At 42.3% G+C, this 25687-nt stretch overlaps 1 protein-coding gene across 9 annotated transcripts in view; it reads left to right on the top strand.

The window, feature by feature from the left end:
• LOC310699640 (uncharacterized protein) overlaps positions 1-24936 on the top strand; it is a 77770-nt gene extending 52834 nt beyond the window's left edge. For 6 of the 9 annotated variants that reach the window (XM_083487767.1, XM_083487766.1, XM_083487765.1 and 3 more), the window contains 15 exons: positions 1944-2087; positions 3534-3700; positions 3887-4002; positions 5545-5669; positions 8801-9031; positions 9850-9990; positions 12163-12329; positions 13064-13140; positions 15312-15424; positions 17157-17366; positions 19431-19571; positions 19890-20047; positions 20662-20765; positions 21970-22079; positions 24335-24936. In XM_083487767.1, coding sequence (XP_083343893.1) covers positions 1944-2087; positions 3534-3700; positions 3887-4002; positions 5545-5669; positions 8801-9031; positions 9850-9990; positions 12163-12329; positions 13064-13140; positions 15312-15424; positions 17157-17366; positions 19431-19571; positions 19890-20047; positions 20662-20765; positions 21970-22079; positions 24335-24501 — 2171 coding nt within the window. In that variant the 3' untranslated portion in view covers positions 24502-24936. The remainder of the gene's footprint in view (positions 1-1943; positions 2088-3533; positions 3701-3886; positions 4003-5544; positions 5670-8800; positions 9032-9849; positions 9991-12162; positions 12330-13063; positions 13141-15311; positions 15425-17156; positions 17367-19430; positions 19572-19889; positions 20048-20661; positions 20766-21969; positions 22080-24334) is intronic. The other 3 variants (XR_014522188.1, XM_083487764.1, XM_083487768.1) reach the window with 3 other exon arrangements.
• The last annotated feature ends 751 nt before the right edge of the window (positions 24937-25687 follow it).

Genomic DNA, 25687 nt, shown 5'->3' with positions numbered 1-25687 from the left:
TCCTAGGGAAACCGCTTGCCAGGCTGGCGGTGCGGAGAAGGGCTTTTCTCCGCACCGCAAGCCTTCAGCACAGGTACGGGAACAGAGGGGAAGGGGCGCAGCGCTTTCCCTCTGTTCCCGGGGCTTGCGTGGGAGGAGGGTTTTTCCTCCCCACCGCCAACATTCAGAACAGCATTCTGAATGTTGGCGGTGGGAAGGAAAACCCTCCTCCCACCCCAAGTCTTCAGGAAAGCCATCCGATGCCGGGCGGCGGGAGAAGGCTTTCCCCCTCCCCCTCCCGGCATCGGAGCTTCGTCCCGATGCCGCGCGGCGGGGGGAGACGTTCCCCCTCCGCCGCCGGGCATCGGGGCTTCGTCCTGATGCCGCGCGGCGGCGGGAGGCTTTCCCCCTCCGCCGCCCGGCATCTGGGCTTCGTCCCGATGCCGCGCGGCGGGGGTAGACGCTCCCCCTCCGCCGCCCGGCACCGGGGCTTCGTCCCGATGCCGCGCGGCGGCGGGAGGCTTTCCCCCTCCGCCGCCCGGCACCGGGGCTTCGTCCTGATGCCGCGCGGCGGCGGGAGGCTTTCCCCCTCCGCCGCCCGGCATCTGGGCTTCGTCCCGATGCCGCGCGGCGGGGGTAGACGCTCCCCCTCCGCCGCCCGGCACCGGGGCTTCGTCCCGATGCCGCGCGGCGGCGGGAGGCTTTCCCCCTCCGCCGCCCGGCACCGGGGCTTCGTCCCGATGCCGCGCGGCGGCGGGAGGCTTTCCCCCTCCGCCGCCCGGCACCGGGGCTTCGTCCCGATGCCGCGCGGCGGCGGGAGGCTTTCCCCCTCCGCCGCCCGGCATCTGGGCTTCGTCCCGATGCCGCGCGGCGGGGGGAGACGTTCCCCCTCCGCCGCCCGGCACCGGGGCTTCGTCCCGATGCCGCGCGGCGGCGGGAGGCTTTCCCCCTCCGCCGCCCGGCACCGGGGCTTCGTCCCGATGCCGCGCGGCGGCGGGAGGCTTTCCCCCTCCGCCGCCCGGCACCGGGGCTTCGTCCCGATGCCGCGCGGCGGCGGGAGGCTTTCCCCCTCCGCCGCCCGGCATCTGGGCTTCGTCCCGATGCCGCGCGGCGGGGGGAGACGTTCCCCCTCCGCCGCCCGGCACCGGGGCTTCGTCCTGATGCCGCGCGGCGGCGGGAGGCTTTCCCCCTCCGCCGCCCGGCATCTGGGCTTCGTCCCGATGCCGCGCGGCGGCGGGAGGCTTTCCCCCTCCGCCGCCCGGCACCGGGGCTTCGTCCCGATGCCGCGCGGCGGCGGGAGGCTTTCCCCCTCCGCCGCCCGGTACCGGGGCTTCGTCCCGATGCCGCGCGGCGGGAGGAGGCTTTCCCCCTCCGCCGCCCGGCATCTGGGCTTCCTCCCGATGCCGCGCGGCGGGAGGAGGCTTTCCCCCTCCGCCGCCGGGCATCGGAGCTTCGTTCCGAAGCCGGCGGCGGGAGGAGGTCCGAGGACAGTGGGGAAGATGCGCTGCGCTTCCCCGCTGTCCCTGAGATTTCCCTATGGGCTGTCGTCTTGCGAAGCAAGCCCATAGGGAAATTCGTTTTGCGAAGCGCCTCCAAAACGGAAAACCCTTTCGTCTAGCGGGTTTTCCGTCTTGCGAGGCGTTCGTCTTGCGGGGTACCACTGTACAACCTTTAGAAGACATCTGAAGGCAGCCCTGTATAGGGAAGTTTTTAATGTTTTATTATGTTTCTGTATATGCTGGAAGCTGCCCAGAGTCGCTGTGGCAACCCAGTCAGACGGGCAGGGTAGAAATAATGACATTATTATTATTATTATACATCACGTCCCCTGTCCTAAAATTGGGTTTTGAATAAAATTGTCTTTTTGTAATCCATTTGTTATGCAGCTGTAGCCGGATTTATCCACAGATGTAGCCTACAATTCCTGTATTTCACTGTAATATAACATTTTACATCTTTCATAGATTGTGTCGCTGGAAGATTTGGGGAGAACTGTGAACAAATATGCCGCAAGTGTGGTGATGATGTGCCATGCAACCCCTATACAGGATTGTGTGGTGACAGCTTGTTTTGCAGCAAAAATGACCCTACTTTCGCTTGCAAAAAAGGTGATCTGGGAACCCCTTTCTCTGCTTCTTCTTAAAAAATTCTGCTCCCACAAATATGAGAATCCACATTATGACAAAAGTTGTAGGAATATCAAACAGTGGTCATGATCCTTTTCTGCTTTCAGCTGAAATTAAATTCCTTTAAGTATATAGAACCAATCCTATTTCTTTGAAAGGTGTGAAGTTGAAATGTCAAAATGCAAGGGGGATATAGCTAAGTGAAGTAATAACGCTGCTATTTGTTACTCACAAGGTTGGAAGGAAAGGTTAGCAGCCTTTTGAAGTCATGGATTAGCTCAGTACTTGAATTATATTAAAAAATCAGAGAATAGAGATAGTATTCAGACTTCACTCAAAGTATCAAGGATTTGATAAAGATTGTAGGATAAGATTATTAATTATGTTTTATGATAACAATCTTAAAATTCAACAAATTATTTGGCAGTAATGCAGTATCCTTCTTTCAAAGACAGTATGGAAATAACAGCATTAAGTTTTTCCAACAAATAAAACTGATCATGGGCAAAAAACCATATCATTGGCAATTCCACAATTTAATTGTTTCTTACAAGAGGCCGATGCTTTATATTTGTACTCTGGAAGAAAGTCAGCTACTTCTTAATCAAATCAAAATGAGTGCTATTTTTTTTTAATAATACCATGTGTTGTAGTGATACTTTGGAATTAATTGTAGGGAGTGAATGATGTAAATGAGCTTGCTTGATTTCCATAATTTTTCAATAAAGGGCAGTTTTTATTGTGTTGGGTAAAATGTCCAAAACAAGCCTCATGTCTTGTAATTTCTGACATTTAGCTCAAGAATAAAAGATCCACTTTTTCCTAGTTTATTTTGCTTACTAGTAAATCTTTGCATTTCCCAAAATAGTTGAGGAATGCCCATAATTGTAAAGAGTTAGTTTTTCAGATAATTTTATACAAATGAAGGTGCCTCATATCTGATGGTTTCAGGGAGTATAGTGCCCACTTTTGTTTTATTTTCCAAGCATTCACTCCAGGATTAGAGGTTGCATGTTGTTCTTGTTCTTGTTATTATTATTATTATTCTTGTTATTTAAATTTATATAACACCCTTCATTCGTAGTTCTCAGGGTGGTCCACAACATAAAAATAGAGTGCATTTTGCTGTTTGATTGACATATTATTTCACTGCTAACAAGAAGGGTTCTGCTTTAGCACAATGATGGAAGAGAAGAAGACAGCTGTATGCTCTGTGGTACCTGAAAATTACACACTGGTGGAACCTGATCTTGTGAGGTGGGCCTGGTAAATAAGGCTTGAAGCATGTTTCTTTGATCATAGCTCTGAGATTTCATATGTATCTTATGCATTTGGTCTACATAGGTAGTAAAACATAGTATTACATATAATATTAAGGCTAGCTTACCTAGAAACAATTCACCCTGTATGTGTGTGTTTACATTTCAGGGACCTTGATTGGCGGGAGATGTCCTGTTGAAGATGGCTGGGTGTACTGGCATGGCAGCTGTTATTACTTCCCCAAAGCAACAGAAAATACATGGTTCGATGCAAGAGATATGTGTAGACGATATACGGACGCAGACCTTCTCTGGATATCTAGTAGAAACGAGATGGTATAAGCCTGTGTTTTCACATTATATATATTTACTTGTATGACTTTGGATATGCCATGTGGCAACTTCAGTGGGAAATGCCAGTTTGGGGGATGGTTTTAAGCTGATAAACAAGTTTTTGTAAAATGTCTGTCCCCCATTTCTACACCACTCTTTCATAGGTGTTCTACCTTTTAAATTATTTAGGATTCACTTCTTACTATATTGCCAAGAGGAGTCTATTGGATTGGTCTTCATGGTAGTCTATTTTGTACCCATTTGGAGTGGTCAAAGGCTAATGTTTTATACACAGATTTAAAATGGTAAGTTGAGTGAGGCCCACAGTTGCTGCTGCTAGCAAGAATAAGCACCCACACTCTGAAATTTACAACAAAGTTGAATGTCCCAGGCTGCTCCCAGACTTTGGAACCCCTTCCCTCAGTGCTGGATTTACATATAAACTAAACAAGCTATAGCTTAGGGCCCCACTCTTTTGGGGGCCCCCCAAAAAATTAAAGGAAAAAAAACTTGGATGTACGTTTCCAAAATATAAGATAAAAAACAAATAAAGTAAAACCTACATACAGCAACAGTGTTTTGTATTGTGTGGGCTCCTATTTGTTATGTGCAAATGGCTTTAGATACCTATTAGGTGCATAAATTACCATATAGCATATATTCAACACAAAAAAGGCGACAATTGGTTGTTGACAAAGGACAGCTGGACGTATAATGGGCCCCATTACCTTCAGTAGCTTAGGGCCTCATCAAACCTAAATCCGGCCCTACCCTCCCTAGTTAAGCTATATTGGCTCCCTCCTTGTTGTCCTGCCAGCAGGTGAAGACTTCCTTGTTCCAACAGGCTTTGGGGCACTGACTGCTTTTAATGAGACGGCTGCTGCCATTCTGTTTTTATTGTAATAGTTGGTAATGTTTTAATAGATTTTATTTGTGTGTATAGTTTATAATTTTATCAATGTTTAATTTTTCAAATTATTGGTGATATTGGCAGTTCTTATTTTTATCTGTAAGCATCCTTGAGTCCCCTCAGGGGAAAAGGTTGCATATAAATAAATATATCATAATAGTTCTAAGGCTCATGATCAGCCCCATGCTCCCTCTGAAACTTAAAGTAGCTCTACTGGGGATACATTGTCCAGAGCTATTTGCATAAAATCCTGGTAGACTCACATTGCTGAATGTTGTTTTTGTTGTGTGACACTAATATGCTGCTAGAAGCTGCCAAACTCACTCATTGGAGGAATTTGAAATGTGCCCCCCCCTCAAATGTATTTACGAAGTGTTCAGAGCATGTGTTAATTCTGCTGCTTCCATCTGCTATGTGGTATTTTGACACTCATTCCAGGAGACCACTAGCTGCACTACTGACTGCCCTCATTCACATGTCATGGTACAGGAAACTGGCTTACGGTGACCACACAAACATGCAGCTTGCAGCTGCTTTGCTTTTCTCTGGCCCTTTTCCTTCTGTACCATGAGCCCAAGTTTGGACAACACACTAAGCCAAATGTTTGGCTTTCTGTGTTGTGTAAACCAGGAGGCTATGGAACAGAAAGCAAAAGTTTGGGCAGTTTCACACATCATATAATGGGATGTTATGGCTAACTTTAGCCATACATAATTATGTATTTACCATGTGTATGTTTCATGCTTTTCCATATGTGTGTGTGCATTATCTTTTCACATATTTATATGCAATATTTTGTTTTCTTAACAAGATACTTTGTGAAGTAGCCCTTAATAGAATGCAAATGGGCAATAGTAACTCATTGAATACTATTAAAGTTTGTAAATCTATTTTCAAAATAACAAAACTTTTTCTGTGTGTGTTTCTAAAAATTGAGGTTACGTAATAATTCGTGGACGTTCTTCTGGAATTGCTGTGTGCAGCTAAATGTTCCCGAAGGTTCAATGCCAGGAACTAGTTGTTATGGGAAAAAATCGTGGGTTTGCAAGAAAAGAGAAGAGGGTAATGTGAAATACTACTACTGATTTATGTAAAATATTAGAAGACATACAATAAGATAGTTAAATTTTAAAAAGACTTCCATGCCAATTTCAGTATGGCCACCCTAATACACAAATTGTTGAAATTTAATTAAAACCAATATTTTGTGCATCAAAAGTACAACTCTCTTTTTTTACCCAAATTGCTAGCCCAGTAAGTTAAGATCAGCTTTTCTTGTGGGATCTGAATTGCTTGCATAATCAGATTTTACTTAGCAATATGAAAATTCTGAAAGAGTTTGAAATATTTATATCACCATGCTTTTAAGAAGCTGATAATAATATAGAAATTGCAATATAATTGTGGGAGTTTGCATTAGCAACCAATGGTAGCATAAATTTAAATTTAAGGCAAAGTTGACTAACTTTTTGCATTGCTTGCTTGCTTGCTTTCCTTGCTTGCTTCCTTGCATTTTTGTTTGTAAAAATATTTATATACTGTATTTCTATTCATACAAAATATTAAAGTGGTTTACAATCACAGTACATTAAACCTTACAGTTAAAACCATAAAAAAATTAAAAAAACATTCTTCCGTTAACTATTGTGGAAAGATATATTCTTAGTTGCCTGCATAGGCTTGATGGAATAGAAGAGTTTTAAGCAAGCATTTAAAAGTTGAAACAGAAGGTGCCTGACTACTTAATTACCGGTAACTCTTTATAATCCCCATTTGTGGAGGGAGGTTTGGCTGGCGCCTTCATTATACACTTTCAGGGGCCAGGTGAAAACATGCCTCTTCAACCGGGCCTTTGGCTGATTGACATCTGATGCCGTTTTAAATGTGTGTTTTTGTGGGGGAGTTATTGCTTTGCTGTTGTTTTCCCGACTCCACTATGTATTTTGTGGTTTGTATATTGTAACTATGTTGTGAACTGCCCTGAGATCTGAGGCTGAAGGGCAGTATACGAATTTAATAAATCACCATCATCAGTGCCTGCAGCAGTTTTTGGGAGGTGCTGGGCAAGCTGTCCACCTTGGCAAATGATCCAAGGAGGCAAGCCTCTTTTTTGGCAGTGCAGGAGATTAAATTGTCTGGCACACCTGCACCAATCCACCATTGCTCTGCATCTCAAGCCAGCATTCTCTTCAGGGCCTGGCTGGCCAGAGGAGCAACAGCACTGGAACAGTGAAGATGCACAGTGCACCTTCCTCCTTTCCCCCATCTGCCCAGGCAGACAGGCATGAGTCTGTTCCAACTTTCCCTGCCTTTTTCTCAGGGCTAGGCAGAGTATTGAAAGAGCAGCACACGAAGCAGCCATTGGTCACCACCTGGGGGAGGTGAATGTCTTTGATTAGGTTTTCAGTGCAGCTAATCTGAGAAAAGATTGGGGGGGGGTGTGACTAAGATCCATCTTCCAATTCCAGCTTTGTCAGAGGTTTATATCCTGGTTGCTCCAGAAGGTCCTGAAGATTCTCAGAAATGTAGAGAGGAAGAGGCCTTGAGGTTCAGCAGTAGATCCACTTCCCCCTTTCCTTGCAGCTAGGGCAGCCAAAAAGCAACATAGAAAAAGATGAGATTCTTCCAGCTCGTCTTTGGAGTTAGTGATAGCTCCTCCTCCTGCTATAGTTACCAAAAGTTCAAGAGGAAATGGAGATCTTATAAACTGAAGGTGCTGTGCAATTATCAGTCATGTATCAAGAGGGGCTCTCCTCATTTCCTGCAGGAACAATGCAAAGAAGAAGTCTTAATCCTTTATATTCCAACTCTCTCTCTAAGTTGCAAATGAGAATTGGCAGGATCAAACACTCAACCAACTGTATGGTCTTAACAGTTTTTTTTTTTAAAAAAAAATAAACTTTAAAGGTAATTATCCCAAAAACTCTGAACTATCTGTCTGAAATTTGGCAAGCTTGACTCGTTTTGTAGGGTCTACCATGTCTCCAAATATCCTGTACCTGTGTTTCAATACAAGGATGGTATGGCCATGTTGGTTTCCCAGTGCAAATCAGTGGGATTTCCAAATATTTGTCTGCAGAATCCAGGAGTTGAGTCCAGATTGTCCCAGGTTGGGACCAGTCCAAATCACTGAATTGGGTCCCGGATGAGTGAGGACACGAACAGCCCTAGTTTCAAGTGTTATTTGGGTTTATAGTGTTTTCTGTTCTAGGTAAGTGGGACTTTTCCTACATTGCCTTCTGAATTAAAGGGGGGAAATAACCCTTGCCAGATTCCTGGTATAATTCATGGCACTTATATTTTTCCTTTTTGCTCTGTTCATTCATTCATTTATTTTACTGGTGTGCTGCCTTTCCACAAAAAACCATGCTCAAAGTGGCACAACAAAGAAACAGGGATACATTTAAAAGTAACTACAAAAACCATTTCATAATAACATAGCAAAATAATGACATAGTAAACATCTCATATGGGACGCGGATGGCGCTGTGGGTAAAACCTCAGCGCCTAGGACTTGCCGATCGCATGGTTGGCGGTTTGAATCCCCGCGGCAGAGTGCGCTCCCGTCGATCGGTCCCAGCGCCTGCCAACCTAGCAGTTCGAAAGCACCCCCGGGTGCAAGTAGATAAATAGGGACCGCTTACCAGCGGGAAGGTAAACGGCGTTCCGTGTGCTGCACTGGCTCGCCAGATGCAGCTTGTGACGCTGGCCACGTGACCCGGAAGTGTCTGCGGACAGCGCTGGCTCCCGGCCTATAGAGTGAGATGAGCGCACAACCCTAGAGTCTGGCAAGACTGGCCCGTACGGGCAGGGGTACCTTTACCTTTACTTTAAACATCTCATAACAGCAAAAAACCACAAAACCCCACATTTCAATATTATAAATACAACAAGATTACATAAACAACATGTAGCATCCAATTTCAAAAGTATCAAGGGAGCTTCACATTTTCATTACTGCTAAAAACGCCCCTTGCTTGATGTTGCTCATAGTTCCTTTCCTGCAGCAGTTTATAAGGCGGGTAAGGGATGGGATAGCTAGAAACACCCCTTCCTTTATGTTACTCACAGTCTCTCTCCAGCAGCTTCTTTTCATCTGTCTAGGCTTAATGTTTGATTAGCACAGAAGTCCTTCAAATGATGTACGTAAATTGCACGGCTATTTATCCAAACTAATTTTGTTTGTGTTCTAGAAAGTACGGATTTCATCGAGTTTGGTGGCTATTACCTCACTGGCATTGTCAACAACACTAAAGTAGTCACCCACATATCATTACATGATGCCTTTCTGCATTGTAGAGACAAAAGAAGTCTTTGCACTGGAGTTCAAAGGATAAGAGCTACGTACATAACACTGATTGCAAAGCGTCTTGTATTTGTCAGGGGATCATTTGCCAATCTCTATACTGCATATTTGAAAACTGGTATGTAACAGTATGCCACACTTGTAGAATCCTGTGACAGGGATTAATTAACCCATTATATAAATGAATCGCTCTTTTTATATTCATACTATAGTGGCTAGCCCAATGACCTCTGGGAAGCTTCCAAGCCCACCTCCATTATTGTCCCTAACCAACTGGTATTTGGGGTACACTGCCTCCATATTTGGAGGTTCCCAATTAGCTATAATGATTAATGGCTAGTGATAGACCTATTGTTTTGAAATGATTACTGAGCACCCACTGAAGCTTCAAAAGATGCTTCAGTTTACATTTCTTCTAGACCAGGGATTCCCAAACTGTTGTCCATTGAATTGGTGGTGATGGCTCCACAAACTTATTCACATATTCTGTAGCATGTCTATACATTTGTGGTTGAAGGCAAGAGATAGGAAGCAGTCCAGGTTGCCCAGCCTAGCTAACCCGAAAGTCAGCCCTAACCAGGCTTTTAACAGATCCTGAAGTAGGCAGTTTCCAAGCTTTGTCTAAACCTAAATGACAGACAAACCCTATCTCAGCTCTCACAGGTACTCAAGCCCAGACTGTCAGCTTCTAACTTTTAACATCCTCCTCCTGATTGGATGACACTCCATCCACCCCTAATTGGTTTCTGGGTCACCAGGAGGCTGGTCTAAGGTTTGTGTCACACAGTTGTTTCGTAAGACTGTTCAGTTTTTTTGCAGAGCAGCGAGGAGATGCTATTATGTAATTTTTACCATCCTGCTTTAAAAAAACAAAATAAAACATTATGGTCATTTTAATATGCCATTATAATTGATCTTTGAAATCTCTTTTGGCAGCTTGCACACCAGGCTATTATGGTCCTGATTGTAGTATAAACTGCACCTGTAATGGCACTAAGAACTGCAATCCATTAACTGGAGAATGTGCAGAAAACGAGCAGTGTAACGAAGACTTCATAGGAAAAGATTGTGAAGAAGGTACACAATTTGCAGTCCTGTTGGTTGGGTGGCCCTCCCCAGACTGATCTGGAGGGGAGAGAAAAAATGAGCTCATTGATCAAGGTAACAAAGCTTTTATGGAAGTAGCAGTGTAAAAGAATTAATCCGTTCTTATTCTTATCACCTAATAACAAAAGTGTCCTGTGAAAAATTGTGAAAGGATGTGCTGCTTCTCCTGTTCTACTCTTTATTGACAAGCAGAGTAAGAATGGTGAAAGGGGATGTTACTGAGGAAGAATTAATAAGTCAGAAATTGTAGGACTCGGGTTTGTCTGGCAAATCTGCTGAGCAACAAATGAGAAATTGCATGGGATTTCTATGACATGTCTTTGTGACCAGTAAAGATTTGTCCTACTTGTGACTCATGGTTGATCAGACCTTGAGTCTGGGTAGGATCATGCAGAAGGAGCCCCACAACATACCAAATAGTGAAATTCTAGTTATAAAGTTTTATTAAATCCAGTAAATAGCAGTAGATTAAAAACCTTATCCTAAACTGCACTCAAATTTAAAACTCACAAATGATCTAGTTGGCCAAACTAGGTGTAGTGAAGATTTTGATGCCAGAGTCCTGGTAAATGCACATTTCTGCTTCAGAGTTATCTGCTGTATTTTCCAAATTGCTTTAAGCTCAAGGCTAGCTTCATACAGCAGTCAGCAGTTAGGGAGAGATAAGGAAGCAAGTTTTGTAATGTGCCTGCAAGAACTAACCAGAGCACGTCTGTGCATTTAGCACTTCCATTTCCTTTTTCATGGCCTTGTCAGCATTCTGCTTAGAAAACATGGGCTGTTTTTCCATCTTCATGCACACTAATGCCATCTTCTGTTCTCCCATGGCTTTCTGGCCTGCTACCTACAGCAAGGATTCCCAAACTTTTTGGACCCAGTAGCACATTTGGAATTTTGAGAGAAAGTCATTAGCACCAGTCACAAAATGGCTGCCATAAGGTTGTGGCTTGACACAAAATTGGTATTGCTAATATTTCTACATAGCCAAGTTTGGTTGACCCGGGAGACCAGGGTTTAGATCCCCACTCACGAAGCTCATTGGGAGATATTGGGACAGTAACTGTCTTTCAACCTAACTTATCTCACAGGATTGTGTGAGAGAGAACTATGTGTGTTACCTTGGAGGATATAACAACAACAACAGCAACAACAACAACAACAACAGAATAACGACACCCTTTTGTTTCAGAACTTTTTTCTAGGAAGACTACGTATGTTCTTTTCTTTTTTTAATAAAAGCTCAGAATCTAGGACTTCTACCCAGGGTCTGGTGTCACCGTGAAGGCCTTTGTAGGTTCCTGCAGATGCCGGTCTGGCAATGTCTGACCTGATCACGCCTACCCATTCAAACACTATTTTGAGTATCATGCATGTTAATGAAGCATGCCATACAAGCATGTCAATCAGGTGCCAAAATGTGTCTCATGCACAAATGAATGACATTAATTGATTCCTACCTGCTTCTGTGGGATTTCAAATCATCCATCTAGCAAGAAGGGCTGATGCGATCTTTAGCAGATGAGTTCCTCAACATGAAGTTGGGACGCGTGAAATGTATTGTTTTTTAGCAGTAGGTTTCCTTCTGCATATGGGTTATCAAGATACTGTTGCATTCATCAGGTGAAAGTTTTTATGATGTAACCAGATAGTGACTTATGCTGACTTGGGGTGCTTTCACACTAGGTGTGTAGTATGGAATTACCATGCCTCATTCAGTTTTTAAGGAGCATCCATATGATGAAGTCATCCCATATTTTTATTGTGTTTCTTCCTTTTCCCCCCCTTTGGACCACAGGAAGTTTTGACTCTTTTTTTTTTTGAGAAAAATGAAAGAGCCATGCAATCTCTGCAGGTATAGATGTCTGATGCTACCCTTCTCTCTTTTTAGCCAGGTGTGTTTTGGCATGGGCAGTGAAGGGCTCACTTTCCTGATACATCGCCACTCAGCATTCATTTATTATAACATATGTACTGGACACTATTTTATGACCCCAATTTATTTCTGGCATCAAGTGGGTAGTGGATTGAGTATCAGCCCTCTGCAAGCAGGCTTAATTGTTACAACACTTCTGACCTGGTGCTGGGGTGGGGGCAATGACTTGGAAATTATATTTGTTTAAAATGCTGCTGTTAATTTCTCAGGTGTGATTAATCTTAAGTGTCCAACAGATCCTGGATGGTGGTACTGGAAGGACAATTGTTATTACATAGAGACGGTGAAGCAATTCACTTGGGAAGGAGCAAAGGATTTCTGCAATGCTTATTATGAAACTGAACTTATACGACTGCCACTAAGGAAAGAGGAAAAGGTAACATGCATAAACTGACACAGTTCTGGAATGGCATAAATAATGAGAAATAAGAGTTTATTTATTTATACCCTGCCTTTTTATACCCTGTCAACTGAAAAACAGTACCTTCTCCTATTGGATACAGAAGTTAAACTTAACATGCATTTGGAGAGCAAGAGAATTTTCTGCTACTATTTCAGGCCTGACATTGGAGTCTTTATTCTGCTCTAGAGTGGGTGTCTGCTGATGTTAAATATCATATAATGCAACCAATTTTCCCATATCAAACCTATGATATATGTTAAAATATGAAGATAGGGAAGACAATGTTAGGGAAAACATGTAGACTTGTTTAGTCCTGGAGCATAAAGTAAGTAAGTGGCTATATCATTATTTGCCATTGCTCTGTCTTGACATAATTGGCAGTGTTACATTATAAAATCCTAACCCCCCCCCCCTTTGCTGAATATTTTGAACATTCAAAAAGATCCGAACAATGTGTAGTAAGGAAAGGGACATATTGAAAAAATCTACATTGCATTGTTCATCTACTTGTTCAAGTTATATGTTCTTGCTTTAATTTTTGTACACCATTTAGAGATGCCATTTTATATATTAAGTGATATAGAAATGGTCTAAATAAATAATAGATAAATAGTTTCAAACAATTCTTTTTTCAGATAGGGCAGATTACAGAACTATGCTGTTGATGTTCAGTATGTCTATCAAATAAGTGTATTCTTAATCTGCAGGTCTGGCTGATGTCTATGATAAAGGATGCTATATGGACTGACTCAGCAGTGCCAAAACTCAAAGAAATGACTAACTCGTAAGAGAAACTACTGCTTTCATTAATGGTGTATTAGGCAGGTTTAGTTGTCTAGCTGATTATAAGAAATAAGCACCTGTTGGGATGTTCATCAGTCATCAGATTTTATTGGTCAACCAAATACATGTACAGGTTATAGCCAAGAACAAAACAAATAAAAACAGACAGGTCTTAAAAACATATTATAGCACATATTATCAAAACATTATAAAACACTTCACAAACTCAGGTGGGAAACTCAGGGCACGACAGGACTCCAGGGCTTTCCTGAGTTGAGGGGCTTTTAGCGCAAGCTTTACTGTGTTAAACATAACTAGTTTGTTTGAGCTAGACAGCAGGTATTTGATGTTATCATTGCCTTCACTGCTTCCATATCCTGTCTGACCAATAGTTCCTGCAAATGCTCTTTAATAAGCCTTCAGCTAGACTGCACATTAGATGTTAGGAGGGCTACTGGATAAAAACCAAATTTTTGAAGCAATATATTATTACAGCTTTCTTTCCAAGTAGCCTTAGAGGGCGATTGCATCTGCTCTGCCACACATAGCTTGACCAGCTCATTTACTGAATAATAGTCAGTAGAGCATGCGACTCTTAATCTCAGGGCTGTGGGTTTGAACTCCAAGTTGGGCAAAAGATTCCAGCATAGCAGGGGTTGGACTAGATGAACCTTGTGCTTCCTTCCAACTCTACAATTCTATGATTCTTATTTTAGATCAGAATGGAACATCCAGTGGTTTTGTTGTAGCAGCAACATTTGAAACAGACTGTGAAGGCAGGACAGCAGGCAATGTTTTGAAATTTCAGACATGCTACTGACAGTATTTAGCAGCCACCTGTAACAGCATTTAGTAAATTGTCTACTAATTATTAAATGATCAAGAAATATGCCATTGAATGGCAGGGGGCATTTTTGGATACAGTGTTGTCACAGATTTAGAGTCCTCAGTTCTAATGTAAAGATTTGCCATTCAAATTCAACATATAAATAGAAATTACAACATTTTAAAGTTCATCATTTCAATTTTTTCTCTGATATTCATTTGTATAGCCTTGTTTTTAAACTTTATATTTTGCTATAATTACCTTGCCTATTATATACTATAATTTAAAATATTATCTACTATTGAAGGAATGTGAGGACAGGTGACCCCACCTAGGCCCGAAGTCACCCCCCCCCCAAAAAGCAGGCTCAAAGCTTCTCAAAGCTTTTCAAAATAATTTCTCAGCTAAAGGCATTAGCTAAGCATCTGCTCATTTGCTCTGCAACAAAGGTAGCTGAATAGAACAATGCTTTGTCTCATTTTCTTGGCCAGTTGTCAATGCCAAAGCAGGACTGGGAACTGACTCTTATCTCATTCAGTTGCAACATCTTGAACACGCTGAGACGCAAGGCTTCTCTACCCCCTTTCCTGGGAAGGATGCCAAGAGTCCCAAGACATTTCTGTACATGCTCAGAGGAACTCATGGGAAGGACTCTGGAAGAGGAGGAGAAAGGGGGTGGGAACTGGAAGGGGAATATATACTCTGTGCAAATGACTGTGAACCCGTGCTTGTTTGTGACTAATCACACTTGCTGCTTCTACCAGTTCATGGATGGTAGAAATAAAGCTTTTTCTCCGAAACTACCGTATTTTTTGCACCATAACACTCACTTTTTTCCTCCTAGAAAGTAAGGGGAAATGTCTGTGCGTGTTATAGAGGGAATGCCTACAGGTGGCATGCCTACGGATTTTCCTCCTCTAAAAACTATGTGCGTGTTATGGTCTGGTGCGTGTTATAGAGCGAAAAATACGGTATTCCTTGAGTGTCTGTTGACTCCCACTTCCCTTTCCCGGGTGCAATATTTTTCCTACCCGAGGGCAAAGCCTCATAAGGTTACACTATAATTTAAAATATTGGTGATTTTTATTTTTATTTTTGCAGTGTTTAACCTTGCTTACCTTGGGTTGCATCCAGCTAAATCATTGTATGCGCAGAACAACTTCTGCAAGTACAATGCAACCTCCCCTCCTTTTACTCCCCCATGTTCCCTATACCCTGCCCAAGAGGCTTGGGAGAGCTACAGAGCTGGTTTTCTTGTGATCAGGTACATTCTATTGTGCTTGCAGAAGTTATCCCACATGTGCAAGAGTTTATTTGGTATAACCTCTTGTGTGTTTGATTCTTAGTCAAGAAATGTACGGAAAAGCTTCTTCCACCTGCACACAAATGAGGAAGAACGGGGACCTTGAAGAAGTTCCGTGTTCGTTCTTTGCTATCTTTGCTTGTAAAAGAAGTGTAGGTAAGAGAAAATTCACAACAGTTCCCAACTAGAAGTAGGGATGTTTGGTGAACGTGATCTCTGTCACTTTCAGTAATGACTTAACATGATACACACCTCTCAGGCTGATAGGCAGATTGGAACTTACGGTAGTTATCCAATGCCTTTTTGCATGTACTGAATGTTCTGAAGCCATGGTGACCTGACTTAGCATTCTGTTTATAGAACCAGCTGCTTGTACACTGTGACCCAAGGGTCAGATGGGTGTCAAGATCAATTTGAAATGTGCCACCTGGGACAGTGCCCATTGCCAAGCACCCCCCTCCCCAAGCTGGGTTGTCTGCACGCACAACATGCATCTACATCAGGGTGGTCCAGCACATGGCCCAGGGGTTACATGTGGTGGCCCATTTGGTGGCGCTCGGCAACATATGACCCCCCCCCCACATCCCTTGCACCACCTTCCCAAAGCCTGTAAGCAAGGCACTGGACTTTGGGATGAAGGCGTGAGGGCTCCTAGAGTCCTCCTTCCTCCTTCCTCCTTAAGCCTAGTTAGTGCTTCCCCAGCTTGGGGAAGGAGGTGGGAGGATTCTAGGATCCTGCCAGAGCCTATGGTCTCTTTCCCAATGTCTAGCACCTTGCTTGGCTGGCTTTGGGAAGGCAGCCTGCGGGTTCCATGTCTGAATACTCTTGTAGCCCACTTGGTATGAAACGTTGGGTTGCCCTGTATTAAATCTATTAATTGTGTATTTAATTATATTTAATTCTATATATACTCTTACAGGATCAGGTGCAGAGGAGCAGTATTGTACACAGACAGCTCCATAGTTCTGTTATTGATATCTCCACTTAAAAATATTAGGGAGTGGCTGATGGCTGAGACCTTAGAGACAGACAATAGTAGGATAGATAGATAAACATTCTGAGGTAGTATAAGGTAGCTTTCTATATTCCTATTAGTTCAGCAAAGCTACTTGTGCAAAATCAATTGTTACTTGCCCAGGTCTGTGGCTCACTGCAAGACTGGCTTACTGGTCTATATTTGGAACTACCACTGGCTGGTATCCCTGTACAAAATTCCCAGATGTTAGTCGGTTGTTAACTCCAAATGTTATAAATAGTAGTTTCAAGATGAATAATAATAATTCCAGAATTCAGTACAATGTCTTCCTGCACAGCAGTAAATTGTTCAGAAAAAGGTAAAGGGACCCCTGACCATTAGGTCCAGTCGTGACCGACTCTGGGGTTGCGACGCTCATCTCGCTTTATTGGCCGAGGGAGCTGGCGTACAGCTTCTGGGTCATGTGGCCAGCATGACTAAACCGCTTCTGGTGAACCAGAGCAGCACATGGAAACGCCGTTTACCTTCCCGCCGGAGCAGTACCTATTTATCTACTTGCACTGTGTGCTTTTGAACTGCTAGGTTGGCAGGAGCAGGGACCGAGCAACGGGAGCTCACCCCGTTGCGGGGATTTGAACCGCCGATCTTCTGATCGGGAAGTCCTAGGCTCTGTGGTTTAACCCACAACGCCACCCACGTTCCTCATTGTTCAGAAAGCCATCTTCAAATGCAACATTCGAACTTCGCTTGGTAGAAAAAAGGAATTTAGGAAGCCAGCATATTATTAATTGGCAAGCCAGGTGGCTCTGTGTATAATAATGACACAAGTGAAGTCACAATGGCACAATATGATCAGGCAGATTATTCTAAGAAAATGCAAAGAAAAAAAAAGAATTTTAAAATACCTTTCAGATGCCAAAATGTTCTGGCTATACCCTGGAAAGATGCTCATCTTGCCTATGGGGGACAAAATGTATATACAAAAGGAGCTTGCAATATCAGCCTGCCTTTTAGAAGAAAAATGCACTGGAATCAGCTTATGGAAAAGACAGTATGTACCAGTCAGTGGTAAAGAACTGATCTCAACTAACTCAAAGGCGGATGCTACATTCATGAAAACTGGTAACTGTCCACTTTTGAGTGTGGGGAAGGGTTATGGGAAGGAGTAGCCAAAAAAATGAGAAAAGGAAATTAGAAAGGTATGGAACACTGTTACTAATCATCACAGTAATGACCTATTTATGTACATGCTTCACAAAGTTAGCTGAAAGTCATATGTCTGCAGCCTGGTGCTGTGATGGTTTAATTTTTGTCTGTGTTTTTAATGGACTTTTAAATATTATTTTCATTCTGTTAGTGTTTAGCTACATTTACTTATTGTCTTTTCTATGTTCTTAGGTTTTTCTAGTTTGTCTGTGTAAGCCACCTTAAGTCCCATACTAAGGAAAAGGCAGGATAAAAATAAATACAGGCAGCGGCCATTTCACGCAGGGGTTCTATTCCCAGGCACCGCAAGCATCAGGGTAGCAAATATAAGCATGCCCCGCCCCTTTTCTGCATCCAAAAGGACCTGCACATTGGTAATCGTGCATCTATTGGATGCGCCTAAAATGTGTAGCAATAACAATAATAATAAAATATAGCAGCTCTTTCTAAAATAGCCTGTTCCCATCACATTCTAACATAAACAAGAAACAGAATCCAGGGCAAAGCTGTATAGTTAAGGGTTGGCATTGTTCACAGTGCTTCTCATTAAGGTAATTGGGATAAAGTAAGAAAGCTATAATATAAGGCAGAATCAAGAAGAGGCAAAACCTGCTTCTCGTTCAGACATTGGAATCATCAAGGGCACTGGGCAAGTTTAACCATTTATCCCATGATGTCCTTGAGTATATGTATTTCGTATAAAATTTATACTGTATTATAAATGAATGGCTTTCATTTGTTTCTTTATGAAAAATTAATGTACTGCACACCCAGACAGTGTTAGCTGACTGGTGTTCAAAGGACATCTTCAAAGGAGGTTGGCGTAAATTGACCCAAGAGGGTTGGGCTCGGGATTAGGAATCCAGCCTGCCAGTTTGCTATATAAATTTAACCCACTTTAATTTCGCAAGCCTAAATTTCTGGAATGTGTTTGAATCCCTCTTGCAGAACACAGTCTGAAGACGCCCAGTGTCTTTCACCATGACTGAACCCCTTGATTTTTTCCTGGTTTCCCTGCCTTAATTAATTACAGTTCTGTTAGAATAAACTTCATAGCCACCTGACACTTTTCATTTCCCTTTTTGAAAAAAAGACAAACCAGGATAAAAACTACACTTCAAGACTGTATACACTACTTTAACTCCCCTTTCCCAAATAAAAATGGATACAACACTGGGTTATTTGGCAGGGCTAGCATAGACTCATATAATTGCAGAGTTGGAAGGCATCCCAGGGGGCATCTAGTCCAACCCTCCACAATGCAGAAAATGCAGAAATCTCAACACGTCGCCTCCCTACATTTTCCCACTAATGTGTCCTTTCAGTGCAGTGATTTCCAGGTGCACAACGGACTTTCTCCCCTCTGTTCCCTTTCTCACAAACTGAATGAGCAGAACATTGCCCGTACATCTTGCTTCATACTTGAGGTTATACAAGGGCTAGAGACTTGCATGATAAAAGAATTAAAAACTTGGAATCACTAAACTTTGAATAAAACTTACATGAAAACAAACAAACTGGGAATCTGCAGAATATTATTTTTTTGGGGGGGGGACTGCTCCCACTTCCCATCCCCTATGGACACACACAGGAAGGAATAAGTAGACCCTATTTATTCGGTGCCCTTCATCACTGGTGGAGGAAGAGGAATGCGGGGGGCGCGCACCACCCCTGGCAGCGTGATCCCCAGGGTGCCATTGCGGGTGCCCCCTGCCCCCGCAGGTGCAGTGCCCCGCCCCCAGGACGTGCCCCAGCCCCGCCCCTGCCTGCTCTCCGCCCCTGGTGCCGGAACATGAAGCTCCGCCACTGCTTCTCAGCACTCACGGGGATATTGTTTAACTTCATGGAATCAGATCTATATGCCTACATGCCTTATTGTATGGGGACTTAGATAAAGATTACTGTTTTTTGAAGGGGGTGGGACCATAAAGCACTGTTCTTATCTAAACATTAGTTCGTTATTTTAAAATACATTTTCAGCTTGCAGAGAAGGACATTTTGGAGCCTTTTGTCAAGAAAGGTGCCCAGAATGTCCAGAAGATAAACCATGCAATAGATTAACAGGAAAGTGTGCTGGTGATGTGACCTGCTCAGAACATGATTTAAAGCTCTGTGAAATAAGTGAGTACTACAGTAGTGGGACAAAAGTGGTCTTATTAGCTTGAGGCTATTGATATATTCCATTTTTGTAATCTGTTCAATTTAATTTGTGGGATGATGGAACCAACGGTGTAGGTGGTTTTTCACCACGTGACAGCAGGCAGGAGCAAAGAATTGTGGGAGGCAAGAAGCTAAGCAGCTCTATCTATAGATGGGGACCCACTTTGTTTCAAAATAGTGAGGGGCAATGTGACCTTTTATTTATTGTACTGTTGCCTGCCTAGTGATAATTATGTAAGTGCATCATTTCCCCCCACTGTGTTCCTTCTTTTTGAAAAGATCTGAGAAGCCAGTTTTGTTACTACAGTTGGACATACTTCAATGGACAGTGTTATTACATTCCTTCATATGGGCAGATTAATCATAGTGATGCAGAATACATGTGCAGCCTTTTTAAAGGAGCCCGGCTTCTACATATGACTAGCAATGAAGAAAAGGTCAGTGACTTAGGCATCAATCAGGTAGATAAAAAAGAGACACTGTCATTCTCTGATTTCTTAAATGGGTTTCTACTGCCTTTCATCTTATGGAAACTTGTTAGATTACACGGGGAGATAAAATAGTACAGGTTGCAATTCTGCCCCAGTAGGTCTTATTTCTGTTTAGTAGTGGGCTGAAAGTAGAGAAGTGTGAGAATAAACCTTTTTTAAAAAAAATTGTGTGTGTGTGTGTGTGTGTGTGTGCGCGCGCGCACCTTTATATAGTACTTTGCTAATATTTTCTTTAAAACCATAAATTCAAAACAAGCTGCTATTAATTTTATATAGAACAAATAGGATAAACTTAGGAATGGCTCATTGCTGAGAAACAAAAGAACTCAAAGCTATGTTCTGGAAATTCTCGTGTTCACATAATCATGCTAATCTATTGTAATTTATTTCCCGGTCTTCTTTTTAACTGGCCGAAAACCTCCTACTAGTTTGCGCAGTGCGACATGTATGCGGTCTTTTGTTAAAAGAAACTTGTAACTGAAATTTAACTTCAAAAGATGTTGGATATTTTCAGCTGTCATCAGATGTTCTTGTCTTCTGTCACTATTAATCCTTTGCAGGATTGGGTAGCTAAAGTGATCTCTAAAATATTCTGGGTTCACGTAGCTGGCCCAGATTTCCAGCCAAAAATGTGGCTTTCACAGGAAGAAAAGCTAGAAGGCAGGTAAATTAAACAGCTCTCTTTTCACAAATTCCCAAATTTTGATTTACTAGAGAATAATTATGCCATAAGGCTGTGTGTGTGTGTGTGTGTGTATTACTTGTTGTTGGGAACCACATCATCCTGTAGTTTTGACATCATTCTGCAATCAAAAAGCAGATTACTTTAACTTTTTGGAATGTTCCCCCCCTAAATTGTTCTATAGGAGGCTATGATACTGGTTTGTGCATTCTGAGTGTTGATTGTAATAACAAGGAGGTCTTTAATAGGAACAGTTTTGAACTGGATAGCAGTTGGAGAGGGAAGGCTTAAATCTTCCCTCCCCAGTCATTGTACAGTGGTACCTCGGGTTACATACACTTCAGGTTACATATGCTTCAGGTTACAGACTCCACTAACCCAGAAATAGTGCTTCAGGTTAAGAACTTTGCTTCAGGATGAGAACAGAAATCGTGCTGTGGCAGCGCAGCAGCAGCAGGAGGCCCCATTAGCTAAAGTGGTCCTTCAGGTTAAGAACAATTTCAGGTTAAGTACAGACCTCCAGAACGAATTAAGTACTTAACCCGAGGTACCACTGTATTCCTGATGACAGTCTCTCCCACTTCCACTGCTGGTGATTAATTTCTTAAAATCCATTTTCATACATGTTGTAAACTTCTGTTGTTAAGCCTGAGAAACCCATAGCCCTTTGCACTTATGGATCCTTTGCTGCTGCTGCATGTGAATACAAAAAAAAAAAAAAGCTTTTTATGTTTGCTTGTTTGTTTGTTTGTTTTTTAATAGAACATGGCTCATGGGGAAACCCAACCAGATGGGCAGTGTATAAATAATAAAATTATTGTTGTCATTATTATTATTTAACAAAATTATACTCCTGTGTTTTCTGTAAGATGATATTCAAGTGCATGATAAATAATTATATAAATACCTGTTTTACAATATTTTGCATATAATTACGGAAACCTTGAAACAATCAAATCATGCTAAGGCAAAGACCAGTTTGTATCTAAAGCATTAGATTCAAGTATATGTTGGACCACTTAGTGTTCAAAATGCTAAATATTAGAGTATAACATTGGAATCAGACTATTCATGTTCACTTTCCCACCCACAAGAGTTTACTATTGACCATCCTAAGCTGTTTATAGCATAAAGTGTGTGTTGTTTGTCTAGGTTTGTTTAGATATATGTCTACTTCATGTTTCAGGATTCTTTTTGATGCCGAGCAGTTGTGTCCTCAGATGCAACCTGCTGTGGCTGTTTTGATATCAGCTCCTTGTTCAGGAAATGCTTCATGGATCTGTCAAGCCCCATTAGGTGAGTTTAATGTTTAGCAAGATATTGGGAGTTTAGGTAAAAATCACTAAGCTACTTTCAAGTTTCATTGGGAGTTCCTTTTCCACAACTGATAGTGCCTGAGCCAGGGTAGCTATTTGAGTTTGCATTAGGGTGCTATGTCTATACAAGCAGAGGGATTAAAAAAAATCATTACTGAAAGTAGTACTGAACCCTCACTTTGATAAGGCATTTCCTTTTTTTAATTATGACTTTCCTTGCAATTAGGTAATATTCTAAGGCATTCCTAATGGTTAACACTGGTTTCACAAACTATGAAGCAACAAAAAATCATATTACAATGTAGACAAAGTATTAATATGACATCCTCCCTGTAAACTACTGGGTGACAGTCACTAAATCCCGTATAGAAATCTAGCATTTGTTTGATTCTTTAAAAAGAAAAAAAAACCATGTTTCTGTCTCTCTGTGAATGAAGGTTTCAGAAACTAAAAGGCAACACCGAAAAAGCCTAACACATAGTACATGTATGCTCTGGTCTTTTATTGAGGAGCAGCGACATGACTTTGAACATTATTCTGAGAAATCCTTGCTGGGGAGTGAGTAGAATTTGTTACCCTCTCCAGAATGGCAAACATGCTTTTCTAAAAATGCTACAAGGTACCTTTCTTACAGAGTTGTAATGAAGAGCAGTTAAAAAGTGTTGAGTATAGATTTTTGATGGCCATATGGCAGTGGTTCCCAGCTGGGGGGTCTGTGTAACTCACCCAGGGGGTCTGTGGCACATGCCCACCAACTGTCATGGATATCCCATTTGGGGGCACTGTGCTCTCGCACAGGTTACGTGACTCTTGTGGAAGCATGGCCCAGAAGACATGTGGCCTAGTTTTGCTCTGGGATGTCTTGGAGGATATATATAATGAATATATGGATATATATTTCACATATGCATTCATATAACAAAAACTCCCACAGAAATATCAACATTTTCAAAAGCAGCAGGTCCATGGCTTAGCTTTTGAAATACAGGGGGTCCATGGTACTTAGCTAATTGGGAACTACTGCCATAGGGAATTGCCTGTAAACAACATTTTCAAAGCTAAGCAGATGTAATCTGTTGGCAGTTTAAATGGAAGACCACTGAAAGCCCCATGAAAGAGCAGAATATACATATACTGTATGGGTGCTTTGCCTTGTAAAACGTACTCCCTCCCCAATCCCCATTAACTGGTGGGAAAGAAAGTTACATTTTATAAACAACACCCATTTGTTGCTGTTGTTTACAAACTCCAGCTGTGGGGAGGAGAGGAATAAGCAGTTTGGCAGCCCTATGCTCAGAGCTTTCCAAAACACCAAACATGAAACTGACAACTGTCAGGTTTGCATTTTTTGGTACAGAAAGTATTGATTTAAAGCGTAGAGATATTTCCTATTCTATTGATTCAAGAAGGTTCTGGAGCCTTCTTTGTGTGATACAAGCTGGTGCAAGCTGGAAGTTTCTAACTAACAAGTTTCCATTTTGCCTGGAAAGAAGCAGAAGGTTCCTGGTGTTTGGTTTATCCTTTCATAGAAGCTGAGTTAAGCTGCTTCTGTTATCTCTTTCTCTCAAGGTCATGGTGTCCTACAATAATACAGTAGGCCAGAAGGAGCCTGGGTTTCACTTTCTGACTCTTCCTTCTGGTGTGGTGTTCTGTACATAGTAGGTCTAGGTGCTAAGTTTTAGTCTTCTTGTAAGTGTAAAGTAAGTCTGCTGCAACTGGATTTCTTATGGACTGTGCCAATCCTGAAGAGTTGGATTTGTGACTGTTATGCTCATTTGCCTTCAGTAGTAAAAGAAAATTCTGCTGGATGAAGCTTATTGCCTCTTTTGAGTTATTTTTTGGGAACCCTGCAACATGTTTAAATTGCAAAACCACATGCCTTGTAGTGTGGTTGCCAAGTGGAAACCCCAAGCAAGGGAATTTGACAGGCGGGAGGGTGCCCAACTGTCAATCATGTGACATCATAATGACACAGTGTGATGGATGGGTTGGGCTTTCCCCCTGTCAAATTGGGCCTGATCCTGGTAATCATCTGGTCCATGGAGCAAAAAAAAAAAAAAAAGGAAAAAAGGGGGGGGGGGTTCCCAACACTGACATATAATAAATACATTTTTAGAATAGTGAAGTTTTCTACGGGCTTACCTCCTAATTAGCAGTGTCTTGGGCACCGGGGTCTGGCCATATTTTACAGTGTAGTGAGGGCTTAGCATCTTTTCTCTTTCCTTGTTTTCACAGCATCTGAGCCAGTGGATGATCCAGAAAAGTGGTGGATTCCAGTAGTGATATCCACTTTAGTTACCACTGCTGTACTGGTAGTGACTGTGATTGTTACATTTAAATATGGGTTCTCTATTCAAAAAGAAGGAAATGAAGCAAATGATGTGAAAACACCATCATCTTAAATCAGATGCCAAGCTTACCGTTCCATGGTCATACAGTTCTTCATAGAAGAAAGAACAAGCACTAATGTATATTGTTGGCCATCTGAGAAGCAAACTCTGTGAGCTCCTTTTGCCTTGTTCTTAAAATATTTTGAATTGTAGAGGTGGGTTTGACAGGTGAAATCGTAAGTGTAAAAGGCAAAGAAGCAAAAAAGGAATTGAAAATTTGTTCAGTGTCTTAACAGACTTCAGAAAGTGTCCAGGAACATGAATAAAGTTGTATAATAGATGCTCCTTCAGTGATTCAGAAGAATGGCTGTCTGCTTCCAGCACTGAGTTTCACAAAGCAGGAGTGTATTCAATAAGCAAAGACTGGTTGAACATAACCCTTCTACTTTACTCCTTCAAGTGTGTGTTCCTGTTTGTTAGATTTTTAAATAAACTTGAAGGAAAATATGCTCGTATCCTGTAGTAGATTGTTTGAAGATAATGAACCTTAAAGCTTCTAGCTATCCATCATTGGTACTCCATTCACTTCATACCTTCATCAAAAGAATACCAATTCTGTAGGTTGTTTTTCAAACAACTATTATCCAAAAACTTTGGCATTATCCCTAGGACATAATCATAGAATCATAGAATCATAGAATCATAGAGTTGGAAGAGACCACAAGGGCCATCGAGTCCAACCCCCTGCCAAGCAGGAAACACCATCAGAGCACTCCTGACATATGGTTGTCAAGCCTCTGCTTAAAGACCTCCAGAGAAGGAGACTCCACCACACTCCTTGGCAGCAAATTCCACTGTCGAACAGCTCTTACTGTCAGGAAGTTCTTCCTAATGTTTAGGTGGAATCTTCTTTCTTGTAGTTTGAATCCATTGCTCCGTGTCCGCTTCTCTGGAGCAGCAGAAAACAACCTTTCTCCCTCCTCTATGTGACATCCTTTTATATATTTGAACATGGCTATCATATCACCCCTTAACCTCCTCTTCTCCAGGCTAAACATGCCCAGCTCCCTTAGCCGTTCCTCATAAGGCATTGTTTCCAGGCCTTTGACCATTTTGGTTGCCCTCCTCTGGACACGTTCCAGTTTGTCAGTGTCCTTCTTGAATTGTGGTGCCCAGAACTGGACACAGTACTCCAGGTGAGGTCTGACCAGAGCAGAATACAGTGGCACTATTACTTCCCTTGATCTAGATGCTATAC

This window comes from Podarcis liolepis, assembly GCF_965112155.1.
Source record: "Podarcis liolepis genome assembly, chromosome: 2".
Classification (NCBI taxonomy): Eukaryota; Metazoa; Chordata; class Lepidosauria; order Squamata; family Lacertidae; genus Podarcis; species Podarcis liolepis.
The sequence above is the reverse complement of the archived record's forward strand: the minus strand, read 5'-3'. Positions and strand labels throughout refer to the sequence as shown.